Raw genomic sequence first — 12,140 nt, forward strand, 5'->3', positions numbered from 1 at the left:
TGTTGATTCTAAATATTCATTGTAAAAGTTTTAACTCTTTATGTTCTTTAGAAAAATGGAATGATAACTATTTAAATAATTTTGCTTTTCATAAAACATTTGACAGTCTTTTTTATTCCTCAGAATTCTTTCTTTTGGGAAGAAAGTGCTTTCGTTAGCCCCAGTATATAATACACATGAGATAGTTACTGACAGAAAAAGCAGAATATATGGACTATGGACTGTCAACTCCTCAATGTTTTTGATTTTAGAAAAAATTCTAGAAAATTCATGATGAATTTTATTGTATATTGTTAATTTAAAAAATTTATTACATATAGGTGTCTGCATTAGTAACAATGTACAGTCATGAAGAAGATATAGATAGTGCCATTGAGGTCTTTACGCAAGCTATCCAGTGGTACCAGAATCACCAGGTAAGGGAATTTAATTGGGAAATTTTTTTGAATATAAATTTTAAATTGTATAATTTAAAGGGATTGACATGATGGTTTTTGAGATTCTTGCCAACTCTAGATATGCTTTTTTTTTTTTTTTAACTTTATTTATTTATTAAAGTACAGGTAAAATTGCTCCCCACAAAGAACTGGCACTATTCAAGATTAAAAAATAACTTTTATGACAATTTACTTATAAGTAATTCTGCTATCTCCCTTCTCTTCTATGCTCTTCTCTTCCCTGCCTTCCTCTGGATTTAGTAATTATCTCTTTTTGTAGCTGTTTTCCTAATGGCAATAATTCCCTATGACAATGCCTTGTGCAGTATTTGTAATGACTTCATTTTTTAAAAATAATAGCTTTTTATTTTTCAAAATACACACAAAGCTAATTTTTCAATATTCACCCTTGCAAAACTTTGCATTCCACGTTTTTCTCCCCTTCCTTTAGACAGCAAGTAATCCAACATAGGTTAAACATGTGTGATTTTTCTAAATATATTTGTATATGTAATGATTTTAAAAAGGAAAAAAGTACTGTTAGATTTTTGAAAACTGGCCTTCAGGGATGTGTGCGGACAGCATAGTTGGACTTCTTGTTATCTTTTTGATTCTAGTTTTAAAATACTCAGTTGTGAAAACAAAAATAAAATAAGACTAGATAAAGCAATGGAAATCTCATCTCCTTTTTGGGCAATTATCACATTGCATCCTTGAAGCAAAAAACTCTACAACGTTTTGAGAAGCATGAAAAGAGAGGCAGTATGACCTAGGGAATGGCAGCTGGCCTTGGAGTCCATGGGAGTGAGTCCAAGGCCCTCCTTCGATGGGTTATTCTCGTGGCCTGGGCAAAGCCCTGAGTGCCCTCCGGGAGGCCGCGCTCCTAACCAGGAGGCGTGGGGGACTGGTAGGGATGGCGCCATAGGGCACTTACTCTGTCTTAATGCTCTTAGAGTATGTGCCTGGTGCAGCTACATGATGAGAGCCACGGGAGGGACGGCATTTGCAGCAGGGTCCCTTTGGGATGGGCGGTGTCCCATCACAGCTTCAGACAGCCCAGGAAAGTCTCCCTTTGTCAGGAGGGAAAGTGTCATGACTGTCCCAGACTCCCAGACTCATTGTGTTTCATGGACTAGGTAGATAGTAATTCACAGTCTGGGAAGATGGTTAGTCTCTGCTCTGATAGACTGTGGTCCTGCTCTCTGGCCAGACTATTCAGAACCAGCTAGGTGGGCGTGATTAACAATGTGTCCTTACGGTGCGGAAACGTTGGCAAGCTTTCCCCCTAATTGGGCAACCCCCTAGGCTGTAGTGGAGGGTTCAGATAAATACATGCTAAGTAATAAAAGCCTCCAATGCCCCATTTTCCTCTTTAAAATGTTCAGCAATTCTGCCAGGAATGTTCTAGTTGTTTTCAATAAGAGATGTTAATATTGGCTGTCCTCAGCTTATAAACTGATAAAAACCCTGGAGCAATTCTCTCCTATTGGGATACCTGGCAATACTTGCTTTACTTGGGCTGGAGAGCCTGGAGTCAGGGAGACCTGAATTCAAATGTTCTCAAGGCACTTAGCAAATTGTGTCACTCTGGATAAGTCACTTCTTTTTTCCTCAGTTTCATCAGCTGCAAATGGGAGATAGTGATAGCAACCATTTCCCAGAATTGCTTGAGGATCAAATAAGATGATATTTGTAAAACACTTGGCATATAACAGGTAATTAATAAATGTATATTCCCTTCCTCTTTCCCAAAGCCAATAACAGAAAAGTAGAAGAATCTGCTCCCAGACTTGACCCTAACAATACAATTGGAATGATATTAAAAATAATAGAGAGGTAGTGGCTAGTTTCTACAGTGTTGTTAGCAATAACAGTTCAACTACATTATGGCTCTAATATTGGTATACAATGGATGGATTATTCTGGGAATCTTAATTTTTTTGATATGCTTTCTAGGGAAAATGCACCCAACTTCAGATATTATCTTAAAAATAAATATAATACAACTCTTTTACATTAGATATTATTCTCTTGATTAGCTTAGTTTGATTCCCCCCCCCCCCTTTTAAATGATCTTCAAATCATTTGGGGGATCAATAAAAGCTAAGATAGAGGATTTAATGAAGAAACAAACTACAGTAACATTTGTTAAATATATTTTGCCTAAAACTTTCCTTTTTTAATGAACCTGCAGCCAAAGTCTTCTGTTCATTTGTCCTTGATAAGAGAAGCTGCTAACTTCAAACTCAAATATGGGAGGAAGAAGGATGCAATTAGTGACCTGGAACAGCTTTGGAAGTAGGTGCAGAGGAACGGGATGGGATAGGACGTGTTTTTCTGTCCATGAACTTTTGCTTTTCTTTTTCTTTTTTTTTTGGTTTGCCTTTTTTATCTGACACGTAAGCTCTTAATAAATGTTTGTTGATTAATTTATATGTTTGGAATTTTTGTGTTTAACTTTTTCAATTTTCCCTCAGGCAAAATCCAAAAGATGTTCACACTTTGGCACAGCTTATCTCTGCTTATTCACTGGTAGATCCTGAGAAGGCAAAAGTGTATCCTTTTTTTTCCTGGATAGATCTTAATCCTCATACCCATAAATCCCTTGTTTCCCATCTATATGCGTAAGATCGATTGATGTTTTTGAATGATGCTTTTGTTAACTCGTGATGTTAGGATTCAGATGCCCTCCTGCCTTTGCCATTTTATCAAGATATATGGTACAAAAATTACCCATGCATATAACTTGTAAATAAAAAGCTATTTAAACAAAAAAAGATATGTAATAGATAAATGTATTTGATAATTCAGCTTGCTGATGTTATTACATTCTTTCTGGTATTTCAGAACTTTGTTTGCTAACACTGAAAAATGAGACTGTTTTAATGAAGACAAATGTCTTACATGTGGTCAGTTTGTTTTCCTGAACTCTTTGCCACAGTCTTAGTAAACACTTGCCCTCCTCAGATAGCATGTCCCTGAAAGTAGATGTAGAAGCACTTGAAAATTCCCATGGTGCCACGTATATTCGGAAGAAAGGTGGGAAGCTTGCTGGAGAGAACCCACTGAAAGAACAAGGGTAATGATTTTCATTGTTAATCCTAATAAAAGATCTTTTGAAAAACACTAGCAAATAACAAAATCAAAAGTGGCCATATTTTTAATTCTTTCAGTTTTTCTTGGAATGTTTTCCTTCACAACTTTAAAGTGCAGTTATTAACATTAAGTGAATGACCAAAATTTTCTTTTCCCATGTAATTTATTTCCTTTTTTTTTTTCTTTTGTCAGAGGCACCACTTTTATAATTTACATAATCAAGATCCCTAAAATATCATTAGTTAAGTTCAGGTCACATTTTGTTGTGGATTTTCTAATGTTTTCCTCATTTTCATAGTTTTCCTTTTTTATTTAATATATATCTTTGACTAGGTTTGGGGAAATAATAGAATTTTTTCCCCCACATAATCTCTTTCTATGTTCTTTGCTCCCTCTGCCTCCTCATCCGATATTAAGTTTTTAGTCTAACTTGCAGTATAAATGTTTCATTAGACACCTGAATCTCAGCCTAGTAGATAGAATGTTGGGTTGGTATCCCTCTTAAGTTTGAATTTCTGATCAGCTTTTTACTGAGTTTCCTGGGCCTCAGTTTTCTTACTTGTAAAATGACGGAGTGGCCAAAATGATTTCTGAAAGTTCTTTTAACTCTAAATCTGTGATCCCATAATATTTTGGCTTTATGCACAATTTTGGAATGAAAGACCTGAGTCTATCAGAGCAAGTTGCTTCTTCCATTTTCTAGTTTCCTTGGATGAAATTATAGGGAGAATCATTTAGGGAGAATCATTAAGCTGATAAAAAACAAATTTCTGGCAAAAAATACCTTGAATGTAGTAGAAGAGTAAGAGATCTGATTTTTAATTCTTTCTCTGGCAATAAGTAGTCAAATAATTTACTTTGGACAAATCATTTAATTTCTCTGGGTTATTTCCTCATGCCAGTTATAAGGGGATTGGGCTAGATGATCTCTTAGCTTCATTTCAACTCTAATAATTAGACTACCTGCTTGAAATGGTCACTTATTTTTAATTAAACTTTTTTAAATTGATATTTACTAACTTTTCAAGTTGGTTTTGGAATTTTTACTGAATTTGCTTCAACTCTCCAAAATAGGCTGAAATAAAAGTGTATAGTTTTTTTATCTGCATTCTTGTTAGGTGTAGAACGGCATATTATATAGTGGAAAAAAACCTTTGGATTTGGAATCAGGATTTGGCTTCAAGTTCAGATTCTGACCTTAAATATGATGATTAACATTTCAGGGTCTTAGTTTCATTGTATAAATTAAGGTGACTGACTCAAACACACTTAAGCTTGTTGATGCTCTATTTTTGGTTTTATCTCTACAGATAAAATAAAATAAATCTCTACAGATTTAACATTTTTAAATTGTGTATAAAATATTTACTAAAAATGTTTTTCATTAGTCCTTTCTTCTAAATCTAGTCTCTGTACCATGCATGTAAATGTTGATAGCTTTTTCTTCACTCAATTGTAAGTTTTAGAGGGAAAGTTTCATAGTTTATATTCTTGCAATATATCTTGAAAACAATAAATGCTCATAAATATTTCATGTTTTTGTTGTTTTTTCTAGGCAAGGAGACATAAAGAAAAAGAAGAAAAAAAAGAAAGGTAAATTCATTTTACATATTTCAATAAATTACTTTTGGATAAAATCAAGTTTTCTTTCTATCTTTTAGTGAAATCCTCTGGAAGAAACAGTCGTTTTTCCTTTTATTTCCTTTTAGCTAAACTTGTGTTTTTTCACATTACCAATGATTGTTACACTATATATTTTCCATCCAAGTATGCTTCACAGCATTTATAGATACTAGTCTTATGTTTTTTTGTATAGAAATAAGCATTTTTTAGATTGTGGGTTAAGGTTGTGGTCTGGCTTAGTTGACTTTACTGAACTTAGTTCCAGATAAACTGTGGTAAAATACTTACTCTTACCTTTTCCCTATAATAAATACAGATTGCAAAAAGAACCTTGTTATTTCACATCACTGTCATATATATTTAAAGCTCTGGTTGCACTAATATGATTCCTTAGGTGAATATATTGTGAGAGAAATAAATGTAAGATTCAGAAATCTTAACACTTGGGAGAAGTCTCTCACTGAATATTGACCCATTTAATCAGGTTTTTTAAATTAGAGAATATCTCGAGATTAAGTTTGCTTTTTGGGGTTGAAAAGGACTTTAACAACTACAAACATAATATTTAATTTCTGCTTCAAGGAAGGGGCACCACCCATCTCCTATGGCAACTCCACTTCATTGCTAGGGGATTTTTCCTAATATCAAGACTAAATTTTTGTCTTTGCATATTCTACTCATTCCTGGTTCTTCCCTCTGGGATTAGTCAAAATTACTAATATGATCCCTTTTCCTTATAATATCTCTTTACTTGCTTGAATAAAATTGCCATGTTAGCCTGGAACTTTTAATCCTAATGATCCAGATCTTTCAACTTATTCTCCTGTAACAGCCCCAGGATTCTCATCATTGCCCTCCTTGAGATGCTGTGCAATTAATCAGTGTCTTTTTTAGACCACGAGATGTAAAACTGAACATCATCCTTGCAATGTGGTCTGATCAGAGCAAAGTGAAAGGAAGGCTATTACCTCCTTTTTTGTTTATGAAGTATACATGTGAAATGATGCAAAACATTTCCATATTAGCTATGTTATTTAAAAAATGAGAAAATTATACTTTAGATCTACTTTATGATTTATGATTCAGAGCATACTTTCATAAGACCATAGGTGGCTTTGGTTTCTCTCTTTGAAAATTTGTCTGTTCATATTCTTTGACTATTTCTCAAACTGGGAAATGACTTGGATTCCTATAAATTTGACTCAGTTCTCTATATATTTGAGAAATGAGAACTTTGTCAGAGAAACTTGCTATAAAAAATCCAGTTTCCTGCTTTCCTTTTAATCTTGACTGCATTGGTTTCATTTGTGTAAAACCTTTTAAATATAAAAAGTTATCAGTTTTACATTTTCTGGTGATTTCTGTCTCGTTAGGGTCATAATTTTATAAATCTGAAATTCTTCATGCTCCCTTAATTTGTTTAATAATAATCACAATAATCACTTATTATGTCTAAATCATGTACCCATTTTGATCTTATTTTGGTATCTTTTCCTTGCTGTATATGGCACTTTTACAAATTTCTTCTGACTGGCTTAATTAATGATAAAGTTCTTAGGAGTTTTGAGTATGGAAAGATAATGTTTATCTTCTCATATAGGAATGTTAAAGTTTAATCTTATTAAATTCCTTATAATTTCTGATTTCTTCTTCATGTTTACCTTTTTATGTTTCTTTTGAGTCATATTTTCTTTCCAGCTTTAATCTTTATAAGGAGTTCTTGAAAGTCTTCTCTTTCATTAAATGTCTATTTTCCTTTGCAGGATTGTATTTAGTTTTGTTTGCTACATAGGATTTTCTTGGTTGTAATCTTAGCTTCTTTGCTTTCTGGGATGCCATATTCCAAGCCCTCCAGTTCTTTAATGTAGAAGGTGATAATTCTTGTGTTATCCTGACTATGGTTCCATGATATTTAAATTTTCTTACTGGCTGCAGTATTTTCTTCTTGCTCTAAGAACTCTGGAATTTGGCTATAGTATTCCTGGGAATTTTCATTTTGGAATCTTTTTCAGGAGGTGATTGATAAGATTGTTTTAATTTCTATTTACCTTCTGGTTCTAGGCTATTAGGGCAGTTTTCCATGATTTCTTGAAATTTCCTATATAGGTATTCAAATTGGTATTCAAATAGTTCAATAATTCTTAAATTATTTATATTATTTAGCCACGACAACCCGTGAAGGGCTTAAGAGATAAAGGGCTTTGGAAGCATGTTACTAGTGGAGGGAGTTTCCAATTGATGAAATTGTGATCCTTGAATTATGAAGTTAAAATCAAAAACAAGGAGGCATCTAACTCCTCAAATAATTTTGAGCTGATTGACTAACCATCCTCATGCAAAAAAAGAGCAAAAAATAATTAAGCTATTTAATTTTTGCCGAACATCTAATCTCATTACAATCTTGGGCATGTGAAAATACAATAATTACTTGTTAACTGAGTTTATTCATTAATCATTTGTTAAGTACCTACATTTTGCTTGCCATTATGCTAAGGCCCTGGAGATACCAAGAGAGAATGAAAAACATTCTCTGTGTCATGGTGCTTTCTCTGTGATGCTGGGATTGTTTAACTGAAAACAATTGCATAGATAACTTAGTATTTGGTAATTTCAGGGGAGAGAGTAATAACAGGAAGATTAGGAAGTATTTCCTCTGGGAACATTTGAACCTGGAAAGAAGCAAAGACTTCTATTGGGCGAAGATTAGAGAGTGCATTCTGGGCAGATGGGACAGTCTGTATACAGAAGTCTAGGTGGGAGATGAAACATTCAATTTGAGAAATAAGGAGGCTGGTTTGGAGTGTTGGAATGTATGAAGGAGAATCTTGTGCATTTATCTGACCAGGTAATTGGAGCAATTGGGAATTGATTTTTTTATTTATTATTTTTTTTATTTAGAAATTATATGCATGGGTAATTTTACAGCATTGACAATTGCCAAACCTTTTGTTCCAGTTTTTCCTCTCTTTCCCCCTACTCCCTCCCCTAGATGGCAGGTTGACCAAAATATGTTTAATATATTAAAGTATAAATTAAATACAATATATGTATGAATTTCCAAACAGTTATTTTGCTGTACAAAAAAAACAAATGTACTCTGAAATAGTGTATAATTAGCCTGTGAAGGAAATTGAAAATGCAGGTGGACAAAAATAGAGGGATTGGGAATTCTATGTAATGGTTCTTAGTCATTTCCCAGAGTTCTTTGGGAATTGATTTTTTAATACCAACTTGATGAGTTTCTATTTTGTCTTAGAGATGGGATTATGAAAGCACATATGATACAGTCTGATGGCGGTAGGCACTAGTAGTTTGAATAGTTAAGAGTTTTAGATAGTAGTTTTCCAGCTTTTACTCAAACTAATCATTGCTCCTAGCTTGATTTTTTTTTTCCAGTTTTGGCTTACTTTATTTCAGAATAAAACTGTAAAGTATATAGATGTTTTCATTATTTGTTTTCTTTGAATAGGAAAATTACCCAAGAATTATGATCCCAAAGTTACCCCTGATCCAGAGCGCTGGCTGCCAATGCGCGAACGTTCTTACTACAGGGGAAGAAAAAAGGGCAAAAAGAAGGATCTGATAGGGAAAGGGACGCAGGGCACAGCTTCAGCAGCGTCATCTGAACTGTAAGTGAAGACTTTTTCCAGTGGGTGTACTACTTGAATGACATTTGATGCTTTGGATAAGAGCCTCCAAACATTTTCAGTCACCTCTCTGGTGGAAGAAAAATGTACATATCTCACCCCACATGTGTGTAGTTACTTATTTAGAAAGAATATGAATGTCCTTTTGTGCTAAATACACGAATTACAAAACTTACGCAAAAATATAAATTATAAAAGGGTAAGATAAAGATGAAAAGAAATTTGCTTTTTGAGTTAATAGGGAGCCACTGGAATTTATTGAGTTGTGTTTACCTTTGTGTCAGGTTTGTGTTTAGGAAGCTGTTGTGTGGACAGTGGTGAAGAGAGGGGTGAAACTTGAGGCAGGGAAGGAGGCTCTTGAAGTGGTCCTGCCTGTATGTGCAGAGGGGTGCCCAAGGGGAGTGCGGCAAACTTGACAAGACATGGTAGCTGATGGGATGGTGGGGTTATGAGGAGTAAGGAGTCACCTCCACTCACTCACTTCACTGAGTAAGGAATCAAGTAACTCAGGAAACTTGGAGGGCTGGAAGGATGAGAATACTACTGATAGGAAGACTCAGAAGAGGAGTGGGGGAAAAGATGATGTAACAAGATCTGTGGTAGAGATCACAGCATCTGTACCCACCCCTCCTGTGGGACCAGATCTGTCCCAAAAGAAAAGGGAGGACGTGCAGCTTTTACTGGATATTGCCACAGAATGGACATCCTGCCCTTTGGAGAATGATGTGTGAGAAAGATAAGGGGAATTTTCCCAGACTTTCCAGTGGTACCCTCCCATCAGCATCCATAGGGAAACAGGTGATAACTGCCCTGAGTGGCTCAAAGGAGTTCTGAAGGTTGGGACATTATTCAGTGGAGGTAGGATGGAGACAAGTCCCATGTCCGGTTGCTGCAGTGATGGTAAGATGGAAGGCCCCTTTCCTCCTCTTGAACTCTTTGAGCCCTTTAGGGTCAGATTACAGCCCCCAGTTTGGAGTTTGTCACCGCTGGGTATGATTTGCCACTTAATAGATGTTTCCCTTAGATGATCACTTTTGATCTCAGCAAATCTGTGGCTGTGTTAGCCTTCCTTATGTGTTAATGACGGAGAACTGAATGGCAGAGAGCTTGTGGCTTGCTCAGGGAGGTCACATTGCAAGCAGGTGATAAAGAAAGGAATATTCCCAGAGCTCTCTGCTTTCCAGGGCCCGGCCTTGCACTTGTGCTGCACAGGCAGGAGCTCTGCTTCTGGCCTCCGCACTTTGTGAAGCCTGCAATACTTAATCTTCACTTCAATGTCCTCATCTCTGTTGATCTCGCCTCAGTTTCTCATCCCTGAAGTGGCTGATGAGGAAGGAAACTTGAAAACCTTCAGAGACTGGAACTCTCTGGCACTTTTAGGAATTTTATAACTTTTTTATAAAGTTTTACAGAATTTCAAATAATTTTGTTGACTCATAAATTTCTTGATCAATCCATCAATTACTTAATGTGAATACTTTGTTCTTTGTATATATCACATTCTCCAAATTAAGTTATTCCTCAGATTTGAAGGGAAAACTATTTTAGAAAGAAATGGGAATCCCTTATTTTAATACAGCTATAGAGAAAGCAACATCTTGTTTAATCGAAGGAAAGCAAAATATAGTTCTTCTCTGGTTGGCATGTATATTCAATGAAGCTAGGTTTTATCTACATAGATATTTCCTCCAAAGTTAAATATTGCAACCTTACATACCAGCCCATTCCATGATACTCTTGTTCATGTTGTGGGAATATGCACTCAATGTGTTAGAGACTTTATTCACTTGCTTTTGATATGACTATTTAAATTTATCAGCTTAATGACATTTTAAATGTGTATGCGTTATGTGGAGCAAGTAAGCAAGGCTCCTGGAATATACTTTTTACTTGCTTTTCCTGTGTTGAATAAATAAACTAATGAGCCTTGTCTAATCTGGCCTATTTTAGGGATGCTAGTAAAACTGTGTCCAGCCCACCCACTTCCCCCCGGCCTGGGAGCGCTGCAGCAGTATCTGCCTCTACAAGTAATATAATACCCCCGAGACATCAGAAGCCTGCAGGGGCTCCGGCCACAAAGAAGAAACAGCAACAGAAGAAGAAGAAAGGTGGAAAAGGAGGCTGGTGATTTGGACATTCATGTCACAGTCTGTTTTTATAACTCTTTCCACTGTAAGGCCCCAGGAACGTAATAAAGGTCCAACAGCAACCAACAGGGCTTTTTTCTTCCCCCCCTTAAATTGACTTAATGTTCTATTTAGTTTCCTGGCCTGTGTGCATCCAGGAGCCACCGATGTCATGCCCTTCAACTCTTGTGCCAGCTTAACTCTCCCGACCATGTCATGGCTGGTCCTTTTGTGCAGAGGAAGAGGACAGGGAGCAGTGGAGTGTTTGCCCGCTGTAACCATCTGCCATCCCCTGCTCTTTGTGGGCTCCCCTGGCCCTTCACAAATGACGTGCGTTCTCCAAGTTCTTTGTAGCTTATGTTCAAACTGGAACCTTCTTACTAGATTTCAACTGACTCTGAAGACCCACTTGTTGCATTCACCTTCCACTTATTAAAGCATGATACACTAGGCATAAGAAAGCTGAAAATGGAGCTCTTCAAGCACTTTACTTAGTAAGCTGCTTGGAAGCCTTCCTTATTCCATAAAAGGGGACCTGGACCTTTCCTTGCTTCTTCACGTGGTCACAGGGCATTTTTTTTTTTTTTTAGTTTGTTCTTGACAATTGTAGTCACTCTTCTCTTATAGTATAATTCTAGGAGATTGTGAGGGATGGGGTTTACACTACATTATTATTATTTTTATAATTATGCAGCCTTTCTGTGTCTCAGAACATGGCAGCATACTGCATTGACTTACTAGCACTCAGTTCAAGAAAGAAATGGCCATGTTAGTATGGTGAGCGGCTTATTCCGGCATCAAGTGCTCTGGCAAAGGAATTGATTTAACATCTTCATACAGAAGAAAAGATGCTCCCAACCAGAGACATGGACATTTTTTAATGCCATAAACTTGGTGAGAGATATTTCCCACAGCAGTTCAGTATTATTAGCAGGTCAGTGTTGAGACCTAACAAGGAATTTATGCCTGTAATAGGTGCTATCCTTCAAACAAGCAGCTACAACTTTCTAGTTGTGGGTTTCTAACACTCATGCCCCCCACTAATTAATGAAGAATTCGCTTATATTCATCTTTGCTGTTTAAAAGTGTTGCCTATTCCTTTCCCTCCTAAGCCACCACGTCTAAGCAGAATTTTTGTTTGACTGTTTAGCTCAGGGTACCTAGGCTTACGGTTTTTTTGATTCGTATTCATTTGATGCTTCCCAAGACCT

General features: G+C 36.1%; 1 protein-coding gene across 1 annotated transcript in view; it reads left to right on the forward strand.

Annotated features, from left to right (window-relative positions):
* Positions 1-11,016, forward strand: part of SRP72 (signal recognition particle 72) — a 30,000-nt gene extending 18,984 nt beyond the window's left edge. The window contains exons 13-19 of the mRNA XM_051966254.1: positions 321-416; positions 2,632-2,735; positions 2,915-2,992; positions 3,379-3,516; positions 5,089-5,126; positions 8,626-8,785; positions 10,754-11,016. Of these exons, the coding sequence (XP_051822214.1) occupies positions 321-416; positions 2,632-2,735; positions 2,915-2,992; positions 3,379-3,516; positions 5,089-5,126; positions 8,626-8,785; positions 10,754-10,931 (792 nt within the window). The 3' untranslated portion in view covers positions 10,932-11,016. The remainder of the gene's footprint in view (positions 1-320; positions 417-2,631; positions 2,736-2,914; positions 2,993-3,378; positions 3,517-5,088; positions 5,127-8,625; positions 8,786-10,753) is intronic.
* The last annotated feature ends 1,124 nt before the right edge of the window (positions 11,017-12,140 follow it).

The sequence above is a fragment of the Antechinus flavipes genome, chromosome 6 (assembly GCF_016432865.1).
Source record: "Antechinus flavipes isolate AdamAnt ecotype Samford, QLD, Australia chromosome 6, AdamAnt_v2, whole genome shotgun sequence".
Lineage (NCBI taxonomy): Eukaryota > Metazoa > Chordata > Mammalia > Dasyuromorphia > Dasyuridae > Antechinus > Antechinus flavipes.